Genomic DNA, 21376 nt, shown 5'->3' with positions numbered 1-21376 from the left:
GCGCTAGACTCTGAGTTTATGTAAATGTTAAAGTATATGGGTCTTAGTTTACCTCGGGTAGCGTAGAGGGCGAGTCCCTGGCTGCCAACACAGAGTTCTGGGTTCGATTCCCAGATAGCACGAAAATGTCGGTTTCTTTTTTCGATTACTGTACAGGTACCAATTAGTCCAACCTTCTATCTCTCTCCCACCCTAATATTTCTTTTAAAAAAACCAACTGTTAATTTTTACAATAGTTGAATTGTAAAGTTCACAAACACATATTATATAATTTGCTCTATAGTATTCGACTTTTTAAGACTTTTGCTAGTCTTATTTTTTAGATAAAATTTACAATAGTATATCGTAAAAATTACTAAATGAGTATAGTCCACCGTTACTATTTTATTTAGTAAAAATTACAATAGTAAAATAGTAAAAACTTCTTCAATTTTCTTTCCGTGTACTAATCACTTATTTTGGATATTAAATTATAAATTGTGGCTTTTATACTTTTTACATTAAGTTCTGTAATATTTATATTTTTGCCACCCTGATGTCCGCTTCACAGTTTGAAACTATAAAAATTAACCGGAATCCGAGTGAATATTACAGTTTACTTTTTTCCATGTACTGATTACCATCATAATAGTAGTAGTTACCATCAGGATGGTAACTACTACAATTCAGATGGTTTACATAATTATTTAAATAATATTTACTACTATCGAATTCAGTTAATAGATTTTACCATCACTAGATAATAAACTCTACTGTAAAATTTTCTCCGTGTATGTTAATAATGATAATAAAATAACAATTGCAATCGTTGATCGATAGATATAATATAAATCCAGTGGATTTAGTGCTTTATCGTCTGTAGGTGTGTAAAAAAGGTAAAAGTTGGGAAAGCGGACTAGATGGCTAAATAGAAGGATTAGGGAGATTAACTGGTTGAATAGTAAACTAGTGGGAATAATTAATGGCCGTGTGTGTGATGCGAGCGTCAGAAGTAACCGTGGGTGTGTGAGTGAGTGACGCTAAATACACTAGTATATCTTGATTGCATAGTGTGGTATTCGCGGAATCTGCGCTAATCCCCGATGTTGCCGAGTTGAATTGGAAACCTCATTGGCAATCAGTGGAACCAGGAACAGCCCTCTCCCTCTATATGTATATAGATATATATGTATATAATAAATCTATATAGGTGGATGTAGATCTATATAGTGGATGAGGAAGACTGGTAGTACTGGGTGCGTGTGTATCGGACTATTATCCCGTCCTCGTTCTGTTTGATCGATTCCTGCTGTTCCAACGTGTCAACGAATCCCGATATTCCCAGGATATAGGATATATAGGGTTCCTCACGCAAATCCTCCGGCAAAGCTTTGTATTGTTCACTTTCTGTGTTCCGTGTTCGCTGTCCAATGTATCTCTATCTATCTGTATGGATGTACAAAGTATATACACGATACCCGAATCGGAGCACATCTAAACAGCTAAGTAGGATCTATAGAGGATGTCTGTGTACAAATACAGGGAAAATCCCTCGGGCCTCGGAAAATACAACTACAACTACTGTACATTACTAGGTGGATGCACGTGAGCAAGCAATTACTCCTTTCTACCTTTTCGTACTCACTGACTACGACCTGGAGACAAACTAAATAACCAGATAAATCTATATAAACATTTAAGATAAACAAACTTTGTAGTTTATATCATTTAGAAGTTATATTTTAGTTATATTAGTTTTATTCTGGATTTATTTATTTTTCGGTTTGTTATCAGGCTATTTATTTCTTTTTTTTTATTTGTCTTTTCTCTGTAAGCTCGGCTTAGTTTTCCGGGTGAAATATTGGACTTATTTAGAGACCTCTTCGAAGGAATTTATTTATTTATTTATTTGACGATCATTAAAGTTTATTTTTGGGAGAAGTTTAAGATTTTATAAATTAATACTGGAGAAAATATTAATATTTATGGGAATTAAATATTTGTAGCTGTCTAGTCTGAAAGCTTAATAATTAATATCCGACTCAAATATTAAAACATGGGAAAAAAACAAATATCTTGATCAAAGAAGAGTATTTATTTGATATAAAAAATTTTAATTAAGGGAAGTTTAATTATTTTTCAATAAACATTTTAGTGTTAGTTCACTTACGCTGTGATTGCTGAGTGGTATCACTCTTTATTAAGAGCACGGTACGATCAGGGTTTGAGTCCGGTCTTGGGCGAATTTTATATTATTTTTAGGTTATTAAAAAATTAATATTCTCGTCTCAAATATTGATCTTCTTAAATTAAGTATTCATTTCTTCAGCTTAGATAATTATTTTTTAAATTTCCAAGTTCTAGACGTTTTAATAAAAATTTATTTTAGCTCAATTTAAAAATGAGTTCTTTTCAAATTAATAAAGTTATTTTCTTAATTTGACGTTTTTAATCCTATTAATTTATAAAAAATAAATTATTGAATTAAGAAAAATAATTTTCTTTTATCCAAGAACCAATTTTTCAAGTAATTTTTTTTCCTCTCTAGTAAACTGTAATATTCACTCGGATTCCGGTTAATTTTTATAGTTTCAAACAGTAAAGTGGACATCGGGGTGACAAAAATATAAATATTACAGAACTTACTGTAGAAAGTATAAAAGCCACAATTTATATTTTAATGTCCAAAATAAGTGATTAGTAGCTATCACTATAGTAAATAACGGATCTTTCATCTTAAAAAATTACTGTTTCAAACAGTAAAAATTGCCATTTCAATATATAGTCCATATTATGAGGAGAAGGGGAACTTACTCTGATACAAGAGAAGGGGGTCTCACTCTGAGAGAATTTAACATTTGAAACAGTAAAAATTATACTTTTAAAATATACATTTTACCAGTCCAAGCAAGTCAATAATTACAGTTTAATTTTTAGCATCGCGTTTAAAATTTACAATTTTACTTTGTAAATATTGACGTTGCTTGTATCAGAAATTCACTAACTTTATTTTATACTTTTTACATATCATAAGATCATTTCTTAGCTACGAAATGATAAATATCAAAGTCTGAATTCTTAATTATTATACTTTAACATTTTAGACATTTACATAGCGAATATTACTGTTTGAAATAGTATTTTCTTCCATGTAAAGAGTAAATTGTAACGTTTAAATGGTAAATATTACAAAGTGAATAGTAAAATCCCGATTTTACTGTTTGAAATGGTAATTTTTAACAGTTGATCATTACTTATTATAAATCGACTGTTATTTATTACAGTTTACTTTTTTTCGTGCAGGGTTTGATTCTGGTCTTGGGCGAATTTTATATTATTTTTAGTTTATCAAAAAATAAATTCTCAAGTCTCAAATATTGATCTTCTTAAATTAAGTATTTATTTCTTCAGCTTAGATAATTATTTATTAAATTTCCAAGTTCTAGACGTTTTAATGAAAATTTATTTTAGCTCAATTTAAAAATGAATTCTTTTCAAATTAACAAAGTTATTTTCTTAATTCGACGTTTTTAATCCTACTAATTTAGAAAAAAAATTATTGAGTTTAGATTAAATAATTTTCTTTTAACCAGCAACCAATTTTCTAAGTAATTTTTCTAATTAATTAATTTATTTGATGAAAAAATTGAAAATGAATGATAATGACCGTGATAGGATGAAAATAATGAATAGCGTAATCAACGATTTGATGAATAGCAAAGAGGTGATTGGAATGAAATAAAAGCGGATGGATGACACGTTTGATTTGACAATGTGTCCTTTAGTCGAGCCCTTTCGATTATTTTTGGGCATTGTGTACGGGAAGGTATTTTTGATGGTCTCGGTAAAACGTGACCGCGAGTGCTGGCTCGACAGGACACGGGACAACTCAGACTCACTTCCGGTTCTATTTGGTTGCTGCGAACAAGCTTCCGTTAGTGTTTGTGGAAAAGCGGACGGGCATCCTGGATCCAAGTTGTTGTACGTTGTCTGCTGTCTGTTGTATGTTTTCGTTCGTCAGTCCAGGCTTATACGTTGTTTTTATTTTTTGTTTTGCTGGTATGTTGTTTGGCTTCACTTCGCTTCTTTTCTCCTCGCTTCTGTTCGATCGTGTTTGTATTATTGTACGATCAGCTTTTTATTTCTCGGTTAGGTAGGTGATGCTATACTACTGTAGACGTATATGCACACCTCACATGTGATACATTCATTCATCCAGGATATGCATTGTGAGGTGAATATTTTTTGTGCGACTAACGACTACAAATATTCCGGTTTTTAATAATAATAATAAAAATTCAAATTATTATTATCAATCAAAGAATTTTACCGAGAAAAAAAGTTCACTTGAGCCAAGAAAATATTTTTCTTCTTAATTATTTTCTTGAGCGAAAAAAAATTTTTTTTTGACAAGAAATTTCACTTATTCCAACTAAATTAATTCTCTTGCTTTAAGAAATACGTATCTTGGTCCAAGAAAATTTATTTAAGTCAAGAAAATCTTGTTGTTTTGAGAAAATTCAGCCTCTTGCTCCAAAAAATTTAGTTCTTGATAGAAGTAAATTTTCTTGTCTTGAGAAAATTTCTCTCTTGCTCCAAAAAATTAAATATAAAGATAAAAGTAAATTTTCATTAATATTTTTATTGATTAACATGTCAAATGGGAAGATCAAATAATATTTCATCATTTTTTTTCATTCAATATGTATAATTTCACGCTAAAATAATATAAAATGGGTATCAAATATTCAAGAGAAAAATTTTCTCAAGGTGAGAAAATTTTTTTCTCAGCTGAAGTAGGTGGCGCTGCTTTCCTTAAGTATCTAAAAATCTTGATCAAATATAAAAATTAATTGTATCAAATATTTATGATAAAGAAAAAATTACTTCCACCAAGAATAGAATTTCATTAAAAATTTTTACTTCAGCCAACACAACTTCGGTCTTCCTTCAGGCACTCGAAAATTTTCTTGAGCCAAGAATTTTGTTCTCCAGTTAAGAAATTTTTCTTTCTGTGTCATAATAATTATAATGTTTTCAAATTTTATTATTATTATAATTTAGAAAAATCTTAATAAATAAAAAAATAGTTTATTTGTTCAATTTTTGAATGTTACTGTTTTGATTCAAAATTCTGGGTCAACTATATTGAAAATACAAAAAAACTATATCAGCCCTTTTTTATAGAAAATTTTAATTTTCTACAAAAAAAATATTTCTACCAATTTTGTCTTATCTCTTTTCGGCTCTCCAAAATTTGAATTTAAAGTAAAAAAACTGTCTTAAAACCTATTCATAAGGTTCAAAAGTTTAAAATGCTGTTTATGGCTGAAATATTAAAGATACAAAAAAATATAAGATACCTTTTTAATAGAGGAATAAATTCTCTACAATAAAAGTCCTTATCAATTTTACCGTGTCTTGTTCTTGAGCAAGAATTTTGAAAATAATCAAATTTTCACTGTGTTATACAACTACCAGCTCTTAAATTTATAATTATTTTTTTTTTCTTGTTAATATAATGATTAATGATGAACAATGTGATTAACGAGGGTGTTATTTTGTGTTTCCAGGTACAAAGCAGCTCATTGCGTGAACGGTGGCGGGAGTCGCCCCGGACCCGGGGGGACCGTTCCGACGAGCGGAGCGACCGGAGGTACCAACGTAAACGGACTGGTGGGAGACCTAGGCGTGTTAGCTCCGCAAAGAGCGAACTACGTCGGAGCGGGTGTCGGGGGAGTTGGTAGCGTTCGTACCGTAGGAAGCGCGGGAAGCCCCAGACGGGGGGCTGCTCAAGAAGGTGGAGTACCTCTGTCTGTTGGACACCATCACCAGGGTTCCGGGAGAAACTATCGACACAAACTATCGGCGGGCTGCGGTGAGGTCCGTCATTCTCATCACCATCATCGGCACCACCCACACTATCGCGCCCACCATAGGGGCATGACCATGGGCCAAAAGTTATCAGGTAATTTCATTTATAAATTAAATTTATACCGAGCAATACACTTTTAAAAATCTAAAATTTAATTTTTTATGTGGCTGATTTTCTGTAAGGATGTTTTTTGCTGTCCCAGGCATTTTTTTTATAAGAAAAATTGTTATTTTGTTACTGAAAAAAATTTATTACAAAAGTAAAAAAACATTTCTATTTGGAGCATTGAAAACTAAAATGAAATAAATTTTGGTTTTTTTGCTATAAATTCGTAAACCACCGAAATAACAGTCCCCTGGGCTGTCCCATTCCCAAAATTAAAACTTTAAGATTAAATTTTAAGTTATTCGTCAATAATATATAATTTGGTCCATAATGTTTATAAACTTAATTAGTTAACTAACAATCTTCTTCAATAAAAAGTACCGAAAATTAATTTGTTTCATTAAATTCATCAAATCAAAGTTTGTCCCAGGCACTTTAAGAACAGTCCCCTGCCAGAAGTTCAAAGCCAAAAAAAAATCCAGCGTGTTATTTTACCTTTTGTAAGGTTTATAAGGACCTAACTAGCCTTGAGTTAATAACCATAGGGCTGTTAGCACTTTATCGCCATTTTATTTAGTGTCAAAGCACCGTTTGTGCTGGAAATATGTGTCTGGACCACTTCAAAACTCAGTCCCCTGGCAACTATTTTTATTTATAATTTATTTATAAAATTGGATCCATAAGTCTTAATATTATTCTAATTAATGTAAACATTCATTGAGAACTTGAAAGGTTGAATGCATTGAAATAGTTTGCTTGATTTTTCTCAATTTGATAAAAAAAAAAAAAAAACAGTCCCCTGTGATGTTATATGGCAAAAGATACACAAATATCGAGAAAGCAAAAATTAAATCGGCTGTTTATTTATTATGATTAAGCTGATAGTTTTGTAGCCCTTGTTAATTTTTTTTCTAATAAAATCAAAAATAATTTTGTCAGACAATTTTGTACAGATTTAAAACTTCCTTACAGAGAATCACCCATATATTGATTATATTTTTCGAAAAATTTTATTTTAAAAATTTTAAGTCAAATTTTGATAAAAATCCCAATATAAAAAATAATAAATTATGAACATTCCTTAAATTAACTTTTACACGGCAATTTTTTTAATTTAATAATAAATAAATAATTATAGAGATAATTTATTAAAAAAATTTTCTACTTGTAAAAATAAAAAAAATTATTGATGCAATTTTTTTTTAATATTAAAATTTATTTGTATCATTAATTTAAGTAAAAAATTTATTTTATTTAAAAAAAATTTCTAAATACGTATTCTGTAATTTTTAAACAAATAACAATTATTTTTTTTATTAATAATATAAATAAAATTCTAGTAAAGTTTACTTTAGAGGGATTAAATCAATAAAAATCCTCCACTCCGCAAATTTTTAACAGTGTAAGCATACTACAGCGAGAGTTTAAAACTTAATCAATAGTTTGTTGAGATTAGTATAAATATGTTGTGAGGTCAAGGTCTGGCTCCCACGGGGACTAAAATACAAGTTTGGTAACTACTCAGTACAGTATCAGTTACAGTATACTCGTACTCGGATACAGAACTTTGGTCTAAATCAACTAGGCCATCTAAGATCTTTAAAACCCCTTCCTTAAACTATCCTCTCTCTCTTGTTCCTCTTCCTTCTCTCAGTTCGCCTCCACCCACTCTAACTCTTTACTTTATCTTACAGTACATTAGATTGCGTTACATTATTCTTCTTCCTCCATTCTATTTCCGCTCGCGCTTTTTTTGACAAAAGAGTTTTATACACGTCCCACGATTTATCTCACTGAGTTTAATGAATTTTTTTTTATTTCACTTTAATGGCGCTGTTGAGATTGCTCTTGAAAATAACTATCCGTGTAATTGATTTCAGCAATACAAACACTACAATATAAATTAAAAAAAAGCTCGCAATTTAAATTGTGAGTTAAATATTGAAGATACAAAAAAATAATAAGAGACAATTTTTAAAGAAAATTAAATTTTCTACAAAAAAAAAAATTTTTATCAAATTCGTATCTCTCGTACTTTAGTCAGAATTCGAGGTCTAAAGTCGAAAATGTCACTCCTAATCCAAAAGATAACTAGACCGTTTCTTTTTAATAAAATTAAAACTCAAAATTTTGGATTAAATATTGAAGATAAAAAAAATAATAAGATATATCGACGGTCTTATTAGCAATTGGTCTAACTCCTTATTTTATAGAGAGAAATTTTTTAACATTTCCATGTAGCAATAGTCTAATTATAAATTTTTTGAATGATCCAAACCAAAATATTATACCTCTATTAGATATTAAATTATTTTTTAAAGTGATAATAAATTTTGAACTAATTGTTTTTTCGTACAAATGGAAGATTCTTTAAAGTGGAGTTAGGCAATTTGCTAATTAGAACGTCGATTTTTTTTTATGGAAAATTCAATTCTTTATAAAAAAAAAAGGTCCTTATCAAATTCATCATATCTTTGATACTTTAGTCAGAATTCGAGGTCAAAAGTCGAAGATATTATCCCTAATTCAAAAGATAACTTAAACGGTTCTTTTTAATAAAATTGAAACTCAAAATTTTTGGTTAAATATTGAAGATAAAAAAAATTTTCAAACACAGAAGATAAAGTTTACTTGAGCCAAGAAAATTTTTTTCTTCTTAATTATTTTCTGGAGCGAAAAACAAATTTTTTTTTGACACAAGAAATTTCACTTATTTCAACAAAATCAATTCTTTTGCTTTAAGAAATACGTATCTTGATCCAAGAAAATTTATTAAAGTCAAGAAAATCTTGTTGTTTTGAGAAAATTTCTCTCTTGCTCCAAAAAATTAAATATAAAGATAGAAGTAAATTTTCATTAATATTTTTATTGATTAACATGTCAAATGGGAAAATCAAATAATATTTCATCATTTTTTTTCATTCAATATGTATAATTGCACGCTAAAATAAAATGGGTATCAAATATTCAAGAGAAAAATTTTCTCAAGGTGAGAAAATTTTTTTCTCAGCTGAATTAGATGGCGCTGCTTCCCTAAAGTATCTAAAAATCTTGATCAAATATAAAAATTTATTGTATCAAGTATTTATGACAATTTGAATTAAGAAAAAATTACGTCCACCAAGAATTGAATTTCAAGAAAAATTTTTACTTCGGCCAACACAGCTTCGGTCTTCCTTCAGGCACCTAAAAATTTTCTTGAGCCAAGAATTTTGTTCTCCAGTCAAGAAATTTTCCTTTCTGTCGGCCCAAATCTCAATATTTAGAATAAAAATTTGGTTTTTTTAAAAAATGAACTTAGTTTTATAAAAAAAACTTGAACACTCCTGAAAGTAAATCAAATTTATTTATGACGTACTATTCTGTCGTCCAAGAAATTCTCATATTTTCTCTGGATATATATATATAATATATATTTTATCTTTATTTCTGTGCATTTTCGTACAATAAACTACATCACACCATTTTATGTCGGTGATGGGCGAGCCACGGGCAGCAGCGTCCCGAAAAATAGTGAAGCTTACTATAAGGTTCTTTGCAAACGTGTACGAGCTTTGGGTCGAGGGAGGATGAGGGATCAGCAAAAGGAAAAGCATAAAAAGACCCAAAAATAAAATAGTCGACTCGGGAAAGAAAAATGAGGGAGGCATTGAGCTGCTGGAGAAAGCTCAGCCAAAGCACAAAGCTATCCTCCTCCCTTCGTCCCCCGGCACCCATTTTGCCTCTTCCAGACAATAAAAATCGATTTATGGCATTTCATTAATCTGTCCAACGGCTCGCTCCGCAGCTCAACTCCCGCTATCGAGATAAATTTACGATCCATCCTACGTATTATCCCCGTGTCCTCATCCTGATCCTCAAGTTTTTCCCGGCGTCCGCTTTCCTTACAGACTCAAAAATAACCCATCATTCATTTTTGAATTAAACATTTTTCATTTAATTTACGTCACAATCAACTCCGCTTCCATTGAGCTTCACTCGGGATGCTTTCAAGCTTTAAAACTTCATAGCTTATAAACTGATTGACCTAAAAAATTCTACTTCGTATTGATCAAAAGCTTGAGCTTTCAGCTACAATTTTCATTTTATATCAACCAACTTTCCGTCAATAGTTTCCGAGTTACAGAATTATAAAGTCAGCTGCTTTTTTATTTCAACAATAACTTCATTTTCCGAGTTTTACTTTTATCATTTTATTTTTCAAGATAATTGGCCAAAAAAATAAATCTTGATCTCATTAGGAAGACCGTATTTTCTTCTCAAAACAACATACTATATTGATATACTTTCCTTGAATAGTTTCCGAGATAAAAAACTTTAAAGCAACTTCCTTTTCTAAATTTCCGAAGAATGTTAGATAATGCCGAATTTTACTTTCAAACTTTTAAAATTCATACCTTCCAAAGTAGTTGACCTGGAAATTATTTATAGTTTCCTTCAAAAGCTTGAACTTTCAGCTACAATTTTCATTTTCTATTGACATATTTTCCGTCAATAGTTTCCGAGTTACAGAATTAAAAAGTCATCTGCATTTTGATTCTACCAATAATTTCATTTTCCGAGTTTTACTTAGATAATTTTTATCTTCCAAGATAACTGTCCAAAAAATGAAATCTTGGTCTTATCAGTAAGATCAGATCTTCCGCTACAATTTTCATTTCATACTAATCGACTTTCCGTCAATAATTTCCGAGTTAGTCTTTTAAAATCAGCTCCTTTTTAATTTCAACAATAACTTCATTTTCCGAGTTTTACTGTTATCATTTATATTTTCCAAGATAATTGACCAAAAAAATAAATCTTGATCTTATTAGAAAGACCGTATTTTTTTTTAAAAATGATATTGGATATTGATATACTTTCCTTGAATAGTTTCCAAGATAAAAAACTTTAAAGCAACTTCCTTTTCTAAATTTCCGAAGAATCTTAGATAATACTGAATTTTACTTTCAACCTTTTAAAATTCATATCTTTTAAAGTTGTTGACCTAGAAAATTATTTATAGTTTCCTTCAAAAGCTTGAACTTTCAGCTACAATTTTCATTTTCTATTGACATATTTTCCGTCAATAGTTTCCGAGTTACAGAATTAAAAACTCATCTGCATTTTGATTCTACCAATAATTTCATTTTCCGAGTTTTACTTAGATAATTTTTATCTTCCAAGATAACTGTCCAAAAAATGAAATCTCGGTCTAATCAGAAAGATCAGATCTTCCGCTACAATTTTCATTTCATACTAATCGACTTTCCGTCAATAGTTTCCGAGTTAGTCTTTTAAAATCAGCTCCTTTTTGATTTCAACAATAACTTCATTTTCCGAGTTTTACTGTTATCATTTATATCTTCCAAGATAATTGACTAAAAAAATGAATCTTGATCTCATTAGAAAGACCGTATTTTTTTCTAAAAACAACATAGTATATTGATATACTTTCCTTGAATAGTTTCCGATAAAAAACTTTAAGGTAGTGCTACCGGTTTTAGAATTGACGTTCAGAATTTAATGAAATTTGGCATATTGGTACTTTATAATATCATAATAAAGCAGTAAAATTTTTGGAAGCCTGGCAAGTCCTGAAAAAAAGATATTAATATTCACATATTTTTGCCTTTACCATTGATCCTTATGGAAAATCAAAGACTTTATTTTATTTCACAAAACTGGACGTTCAGATTCTTATAAAAATTAAGACAACGAGAGAAAATAACGTCTAGAACATATTTAATAACAATCAGTATGGTTTCCAAGCATATGAGAATATTTATTAATAAAAAACATTCAAAATTTATCTCTGTTTCTCTTTCTCCAATGTGATTTTGTATAGGGAAATCTACTACGTTAATCAAATAAGGTTAGGTTTTGGGATTTGACTCTTGTGGTAACAGTACACGGTGAGAAATTTCCATTATTTTTTATTCTGCATGGATTTTAGATATTACAATGGTGCATATTACTAGTGAACCTTATTGACTCAGAATAAAATTTTACAATGGCCCATAGTAATTTCCGAAACAAATGAAATCAGACATAGTAAATGGTAGAAATTGAAATGTACCATAGTAAAATGAAATATGCAATAATTTAAATTTCCGAATGTACTATAGCAAAAAAAATAAGAAAACGTTTGTAAAAAATAAAAAATTTTAGAGTAAAAATGTTTTTAGCAATCAAAAAATATTAAACCAAACAAGATTTTTTGTTTGCAATAATTTTAAAAATATTTTTTAAAATATAGTTTTTATTTTTTTTTTCATTTTTAACAATGAACGTAGGATTTATTTTGGCAGTTAATTTTATTATGAATAATTATAAACACAATATATAACTTTTAAATTATTTTTTATTATTATTAGAAGTGTCGGTTGCAGGTTAACCATCAAATGTTTGTTTTCATTTTAATTTTTCACGGTAAATTATTAAATATTTTATTATTTATGAATCTTACAAATTTTCATTAACTATTCATGTGTTGATGGATTTATAAACTAATATTTATTCAAAACTTAATGTTTATTGCAATTTTCATAACACCGTTAACCACTACTGATAGCGTCTGTACACTTATGTTGACAAAATAAAGCAGTACGAAAAAATGAAAGAGCGCGCGTCGCGACTGACGCGCATACGTTTACTATGGGACATTTGAAAATTTCATAGTCACAATTTTAAATTTAAACCGAGTACACGTGACTAAATGTGAAACTTTTTTATAAATTTTTATTGTCGACTGAGCAACAGAAATTTTACTATGGAACTATAATGAAAAGTTTTAAGCACACTAACAGTTTTTGTTCTGTCAGTTTACGAAAATTTTTTATATATGTTTATGTAACAGTTGCATGGTCAAATTTACTATGGTCCCTAGTAAATATTGATTGGTACAATATGATATTCTTAAATTTTTATGGTAATATTTTGAATTGAGTCATTAAGGTTCAGTCTTATTATGTATGCATAGTAAATTTCTACAGAAATTTCTCACCGTGTAATACTGCCTTAATTTATATCTTTCAAGATAACTGTCCAAAAAATAAAACCTTGGTCTTATTGGAAAGATCAGATCTTCCGCTACAATTTTCATTTTAAAAGATAAAGAACATTTCAAAGTTATCGATCCTTTGGGGTGATTAATTTGGAGATGGTTGTTATTAGAGCAAGCTACTTGGTATGCATGGTTATAATTGAGGGTTTTAATTTACCGTAGAAGAAAAGAGTATAATAGTGATAGTAGTAATAATGATAATAACAATAAAGGTGTACTCAGATGATGCATTTAAACGGTTGAATTAAAAGTACAAAAGTAATGCCAAGAATTAATTAAGCTAATTAAAATGAAGGATATAATTGTAGGTTTTAGTATTGTTTCAGCCAGTAAGTGAGTAACTGAGTAACTCAGTGAGTAACTTTATAACAAGAAAAAAGTATAATAGCTTCTGGGGTCGCTGGGGGTAAATGTGAACCGGACCCGTTCTCCGCAGGGCTCTACAAACGAACAACTCAAGAATGAAAGAGAAATTAGTAATTGCACTTGTTATTTTAATAAACAACTATTATTTTAAAGCTTCTGTTCAAAAGAGTTTCTCACTTTTATAATTCATAATGTAATAAATAATTCGTCGGAAGATGTTTGTGGTCTTTGGTCTTATTATAAGTATCACTAAGATACTTTTAAATCTTGATAATTTGGAGATTATTTACGAAAAGTATATTAAAATAAAATGAAGGAGATTCATTATTTTTAAATGTTCTTTACACTTTATTTCGAAAGCTGTTGGAGGAAAATGGGTACATATAAAATGAAAATTATAGCGGAAGATCTGATCTTTCTGATAAGACCTAGATTTTATTTTTTGGACAATTGTTTTGGAAGATATAAAGTATCACAATAAAGCTCGGAAAATTAAATTATTGGTAGTATCAAAATGCAGATGACTTTTTTATTCTGTAACTCGAAAACTATTGACGGAAAATAAGTCAATAGAAAATGAAAATTGAAGCTGAAAGTTCAAGCTTTCGAAGAAAATCAGAAAGAATGTTCTAGGTCAACTACTTTGAAAGATATGAATTTTAAAAGGTTGAAAGTAAAATTCAGTATTATCTAACATTCTTCGGGAATTTAGAAAAGGAAGTTGCTTTAAAGTTTTTTATCTCGGAAACTATTCACGGAAAGTATATCAATATGCTATGTCATCTTTAGAAGAAAATACGGTCTTTCTAATGAGATCAAGATTTATTTGTTTGGCTAATTATCTTGGAAAATATAAATGATAAAAGTAAAACTCGGAAAATAAAGTTATTGTTGAAATCAAAAAGCAGCTGACTTTAAAATTCTGTAACTTGGAAACATTGGCAGAAAGTCGATTGATATAAAATGAAAATTGTACCTAAAAGCTCAAGCTTTTGATCAATACGAAGTAGAATTTTTTTAGGTCAATCAGTTTATAAGCTATGAAGTTTTAAAAAGCTCGAAAGCATCCCAAGTAAAGTTTTTTACGAGCAGAGTTAACTGTGACATTAATTAGCCAAATTTTTCGGGATATTTATCAATATTAAATGACAATTAGTACATAGTAATAAATTTGGTACTGTTTGGTAGTTTCAGAATAATTGTAATTTATGCAAACAATGGCTGTTATTACTGTAATGATATTAATATTATGATTTATGAATTTCAGGCGGCGTGAAGAGCGTGACGCGGGAAAGTGGAGCCGGTACAGGCGGCGGCGTCGGTATCGGGGGCGGTGGTGCAGTAGCGTACAAGCCCGTGGTACCACGAGAGATAGCTCAAGATTTTTCCCGACCTACTAGACTCGATGTCTTACTTGATATGCCTCCAGCAAGCAAAGACACACAAATTCATCATGGATGGAACGGAGAGGATAGAAGTCTCAATATATTTGTCAAAGTAATTATTATTATTTTTATCTATATTATTAAGAGAATAAGCAAAATTTTGTGGCCAATGAATGTTTATAATAAAATGGGTTTTTATGGTTAAATTTAGTCACGGTGCAAATATCTTGATTTGAATTGGAGCCTTTTCAAAATTTCATATCATTCTCACTGATAGTCAATTTATTATGATAATTATTGAGGCTGAATTTGAAAATGCTCTCTCTAGATACATAATTAAGAAATGACCTTGTATCTTGTGAACTATTGACAATTTTAAAGATATAAGCTCACCCCGAGATTACATTCATCGAGACCTTTCATTTAAGTACCCACATCATTTTTTCATATATTTATATATATTATACATATAAATATATGAAAAATATATCACAATGCATGTGGGTACTTAAATGAAAACTCTTGATGAGTGTAACATCGGGATGATCTTATATCTTTAAAAATGTCAATAGTTAAGAAAGTACAGGGCATTTTAACAAATATCTTGTGAACCATTGACATTTTTAAAGATATAAGCTCATCCCGACATTACACTTATCGAGACCTTTCGTTTGAGTACCCACATCAATTTTTCATATATTTATATACATGTATATATGAAAAATATATCACAATGCATGTGGGTACTCAAATGAAAGGTCTTGATGAGTGTAACATCGGGATGAGCTTATATCTTTAAAAATGTCAATAGTTAAGAAAGTACAGGGCATTTTAACAAATATCTTGTGAACCATTGACATTTTTAAAGATATAAGCTCATCCCGACATTACACTTATCGAGACCTTTCGTTTAAGTACCCACATTAATTTTTCATATATTTATGTATATTATATATATGTATATATGAAAAATATATCAAAATGCATGTGGGTACTCAAATGAAAGGTCTTGATGAGTGTAACATCGGGATGATCTTATATCTTTAAAAATATCAATAGTTACGAAAGTACAGGGCATTTTAACAAATATCTTATAAACTAATGACATTATTAAAAATATAAGCTCATCCCGATGTTACACTCATCAAGACCTTTCATTTGAGTACCCACATCAATTTTTCATATATTTATATATATTATATATATGAATATATGAAAAATATATTAAAAATGCATGTGGATGCTCAAATGAAAGGTCTTGATCAGTGTAACATCGGGATGAGCTTATATCTTTAAAAATGTCAATAGTTAAAAAAGTACAGTGCAATTTAACAAAAGTCATTATTTGATCAAGCAAAATTTTATTTATTTATAGTTCACAAATCACTGCAATCACATAGTGACTGCAAGGCTGTTAGTTATTATTATTATTATTATTTATTGTTTAATTTTGAATGATACTAATATGTGATTTTTCAGGATGACGACAAATTGACGTTCCATCGACACCCAGTTGCCCAAAGCACAGACTGCATACGAGGGAAGGTAGGATACACGAAAGGGATGCACGTCTGGGAGGTCCACTGGAGTACGAGACAACGAGGCACTCACGCGGTGGTGGGTGTCGCGACTGCCGATGCGCCGCTACACAGCGTAGGATACCAGAGCCTAGTCGGCAACAACGCGCTCAGTTGGGGTTGGGACCTCACTAGAAATAGATTATATCATGATTCTAAAAACTCACAGGGTGAAGTATATCCCTCGCTGCTCAAGCCCGATGAAACTTTTGTTGTTCCAGACAAATTTCTGGGTAGGTCTTCTTTTTTATTACTCTTCTTTTAAAAATCAAAATCAAAATTTTTTATCGTCATTTTATAAAATTCATTTTTATAAAGATCAAATATTTAAAATTTTTTAAATTAATCAATTTTTTTTAAATTCTGATTTATAAATATTTAAAAAATTTAATTATTAAAATTCTTTTTTTTTTTTTAATTCAATCTCTAGTTTTTTAAATTTAATATAAAAAAAAATTATGGATGAAAATTAGATAAAAATTTAAATTATTTCATTAATATTAAATTTTGAAAATATTAAAAATAAATAATTATAAAATTTATAACATTAATTTAAAAATCATTAATAAAATTGATACTTACAAATTTTTTATAAATTCAACATACACACTAGGGGGGCCAGAAAAACCGACTATTTTTTTTTTTTTTTGTCTCCAGTGAAAAAATGTTAGTTTTTGATGTTTTAAGAGCCCTCTCCAAAGGACAGCTGAAAAAAAAATTTTTAAGAGGTCGCTCCAAATTTTTTTTAATTTCAAAAATCGAATTTTTTTTTTTTTTAATTTTTTTTCTCGTTACGGTATAATTTTATAGACAAAAAAAAAATAAGTTTCTGAAAGTTTCAGTTCAAAATTAAAATTTTGAAAGGTCCCTCATAATTTTTTTTTTTTCTTTAATTAGTCATATCGCCGACTTCAACTGTTGGGAGTGGTACGGTGGGGTTTTTTTGGTTTGTAAAAATCTCAACCTACGCGGCAAACGTCAAATCTCAACCAAGCTGGTTTCTAGAACCAGCTTGGGATTCGAACCCACACTTGGAATTTGATTAAATAAAATTATTAAATTAAAAAAATTATTTTTTCTATATTGTGCTTGATTTTTAGTTGATCTCGTGATGTATTTTTATCGATTATTGTACTAAATAAAAAAAAAAAAATGTATGGAATTTTAATTTGAATAGTAAAAGGTCGCTCGAAAAAATCTAAACTAATGCACTAATAAATTGAAAAAAATTATGAGCGACCTTTCAAAATTTAAATTTTGAACTGAAATTTTCAGAAACTTATTTTTTTTTAGTCTATAAAATTATACTGTAACGAGAAAAAAAGTTTAAAAAAAAAAATTCGATTTTTGAAATTTTGAAAAATTTGGAGTGACTTCTTAAAACATCAAAAACTAACATTTTTTCACTCGAGACTAAAAAAAAAAAAAAAAAAAATAGTCGGTTTTTTTGGGCCACCCTAATACACACTCTTTAAATTTTGTTAAAAAAAAAAAAAATAAATTTCTAAGTCAAAGTTTGAAAAAAAAAATTTTGAATTCCAAAAAAAAAAAAATAATTTAAAAAAACTAAAATAATTAATTATTTTTACAGTTGTCTTAGACATGGACGAAGGAACCCTAGCCTTCGTTGTGGACGGTCAGTATCTAGGAGTAGCATTTCGTAATTTAAAGGGTCGCAAGCTCCACCCGATAGTCTCAGCAGTATGGGGTCACTGTGAGATCACAATGAAGTACATCGGCGGTCTAGATCGTGAGTACCACCCAATCTAACAAACCGTTTCTGAATTATTAAAGAAAAATTAAATAAACAAAAAACTTGAAATTACAGCCGAGCCATTGCCGCTAATGGACCTGTGCCGACGAGTGATCAGGCAGCGTGTGGGCAAGCACCGTCTGGAGAAGATCCAAGAGCTGAATCTCCCGCAAGCTATGAAAACTTATCTCCTGTACCGCGACAGGAGGTAACCAACAGAAGCAGAAGCAGATGTTGATTTAGCCACACGAACCAGCCAAACGAGCCCGTCATCCAACCGAATCTCTGGAGCTCTAACGAAACCACCAAAATCAGAAGCAGAAGCACAAGCAATTGCCAACGAGCCAGATAACAATGTTGTCTTCTCTAATAATAAAGATAAAAATAATTTTATCATTTCGACTGCTATCGAACCGCATCGTTGCAACAATACCCACCAGGACGCTCCGGGAGATCCTCCAGGAGTTCCACTGCCCAGCGACCAAGCGTCTCATATATTTATCCACGGAATAAATAATTATTACCTAAAACTCTCAATAGCAGCAGTGCGTCTCTAATCTCTCAATTTATTAATTAATTAAAAAAGTAATATGTGTATAAGCTTATATTACCATGTCGTTAACGGTAAACTGGCGATTAATAAATAAATTAATTATAATAATATTAAATTGTTAGGTAATTGTTTGTTATCATTTTTATATTATTGATGTTCAATTTCTCGTCTCAGATTTTTTTTATTAATTGTTAATTTAAATATCTCAAAAATTATTAATCATTTAAAAATAATTTTACGTGATAAATTAAGTGTGATTTCTTTTTTTTTTTTTTTTTTTTTTTTTGTTTAATTATTGATTATTAATTATTAATTAAAGATTGAGGGCCGAAGAGACGAAGAAATATTCTCACGGTTGGCCAGTAATAAATCTAGACTTAGTCGAGCCGTAAGAGAATTTTCGCCTTCGCTAGCTAGTGCATAAAAATTTATAAATAAATATATATTTAAAGACCGGTAAGAGTCTAGTCCAGCGTTAATGGGCATAATTAATTATTAATAATAAATAATTAAATAAAATATTATCTGTGGGGTGATTTGTTTCGGCGAATTATTTTTAAGTTTAAGACTTTGCGGTTTACGATGGATATATAAATATAAATATAAATATATAAATAATGGACTAAATAATTGCAAGTGTGTATAGTGAATTATTAAAATTATTCATTATTTAATTAATTATTATTATTATTTTTTATTATATATAATTGGTTATTATTATTTTTATTATTAATTATTAATTGAAGGGAAGAGCAGTTCTGTAATTCAATATATATTTTTAAGCATGTAACTTTAAATATTGATTAATTGATTAATCTATATTAATGGTGTGTATTCACGTTATGGGACAGGTTTATTAATTAATTAATAATGATAATGAGTTGATAAGGATAAATAAAATTTAAAGTTAAGGTTATTGTATTGAGCTAGTGTGTGGTAATTTGTGGTTAATTAATAAAGTAAAATAAAATTTGCTTTTCTATAAACAAAAAAAAAAAAATTAAGAAAGTAATTTGAGCTTATGAAAATTCATAAGCTTTTTAATGCGTATATGTAATTAAGAAAAAATTAAAATTAATAATTAAATTCATTTTTATAACTAAAAAAAATTATTATTTTTTTTTAATTAATTTCTAGATTGCTGCTTTAATAAAACTTTATAAAAAAATTTGTTTTTTTGTTTAAATATTTGGTCAAATTAATTATTATAAATTTCATGGAAAGAACAAGATTACACTGGATATCATCCCAGATTATACTCAGTGATATCTGTGGTAAAAAAAAATTTCAGATAGTTGCTAGCAAAACCCAGATTATACTCAGTGATATCTGTGATGAAAAAAAATTTTAGATAGTAGCTAGCAAAATCCAGATTATACTGTGTGATATCTGGATTATACTCAGTGATATATGTGATGAAAAAATTTTTTAGATCGTAGCTAGCAAAATTCAGATTATACTGTGTGATATCTGGATTATACTCATTGTAATCTAGATTATACTCATTATAATCTGGATTATACTCAGTATAATCTGGATTATACTAGTTACTATCTAAAAAAAAAAATTTTACTCAGTATAATCTGAGATTATAACCAGTATCATCTTGTTTTTTTCCGTACAGGCAATCTAGAATAAAAATTATTTTTATTTTTATAATTTATAAAAATTAATTACTTTTACAGTATGATTTAAAACAATCCTGTGCAATACAGGTTGTCTTCCAAATTAAACTTTGTTTCGGCAAATTTTTCACGTTAATTGAAATAATTCATTAAATCACTGACAATCGATGAATTTTATTTTTTGTGGATTATATTAATTGAATATAAATTATTCGATTAATTGTAGAAATAAAAAAAAAAAAAAAAACATTTAATTATTTTGAATTAATTAGAATCAAAATAGGATTAAAAAATTGTGAAATAAAATTTATCGATTTTTGGTGTTTGTTCAGTGTCATAAATCATTCATTTTGAAGAAATGATCTCACAAAGAGTAGCCCGTCCCTGTAAATACAATTGCACACCCGTGTATTGTCTACCGTTTTTTTTTTTGTTAAACTAAAAAAAAAATAATTTGTATTTACAAACTATAACTGAAATAAATAAATAAATATAAATGAAACAAAGAAAGAAGAAACTGAAGAATTATAATCTAAAAAATTGTGGGTGTGCATTACACACTGATTGTATAGATACAAAGTAAAAGTAATTAAATAATAAGTGAATTCATTTATTAAAAATGAGCGATTAAGAGATAAATAATATGTAATAATCATTTATATATGTATAAATAAGATATATATAAATATTATTGATTATTTTTTCTCGAGTTATCCTCATCTGAGTGTTCAGGTACAAAGTAACCTAAACCGCCAAGCCTAAACATCACACAGAGCACATTTAAATAGCGTATTTAATAAATAAACAAAAAAAAAATTATTGAAAAAATAGACACGATTAATTAACATGAACGATGTACATGTACAAATAAATAAAATAATTTATAATGAAGAAATTATTTAACAGGAAGCACGAGCTATGATTTAATAAATTAATCAGTCGATAAATAATAATATTTTTTTATTATTTACCGACTATTATTAATTGAAGGTTATTGAAGAAGAAATTTATTTAAAAAATATAATATGCAAACTTGGATGGAAATATAAAGCACTACTGTCTTGTAATAATACTATTTTATAATCGGGCGAGTGGTAGTTCGTTTTAAAAACG

At 28.8% G+C, this 21376-nt stretch overlaps 1 protein-coding gene across 5 annotated transcripts in view; it reads left to right on the top strand.

Moving 5' to 3' along the window:
- The window catches only part of LOC123272952 (protein gustavus), a 156044-nt gene extending 137269 nt beyond the window's left edge, over positions 1-18775 (top strand). For 2 of the 5 annotated variants that reach the window (XM_044739994.1, XM_044739993.1), the window contains 5 exons: positions 5553-5947; positions 14638-14867; positions 16235-16565; positions 17924-18082; positions 18161-18763. In XM_044739994.1, the coding sequence (XP_044595929.1) occupies positions 5553-5947; positions 14638-14867; positions 16235-16565; positions 17924-18082; positions 18161-18297 (1252 nt within the window). In that variant the 3' untranslated portion in view covers positions 18298-18763. Of the gene's footprint in view, positions 1-5552; positions 5948-14637; positions 14868-16234; positions 16566-17923; positions 18083-18160 lie in introns of all 5 variants that reach the window. The other 3 variants (XM_044739990.1, XM_044739991.1, XM_044739992.1) reach the window with 3 other exon arrangements.
- The last annotated feature ends 2601 nt before the right edge of the window (positions 18776-21376 follow it).

The sequence above is a fragment of the Cotesia glomerata genome, linkage group LG10 (assembly GCF_020080835.1).
Source record: "Cotesia glomerata isolate CgM1 linkage group LG10, MPM_Cglom_v2.3, whole genome shotgun sequence".
In the NCBI taxonomy this organism is placed as follows: Eukaryota; Metazoa; Arthropoda; class Insecta; order Hymenoptera; family Braconidae; genus Cotesia; species Cotesia glomerata.
The sequence above is the reverse complement of the archived record's forward strand: the minus strand, read 5'-3'. Positions and strand labels throughout refer to the sequence as shown.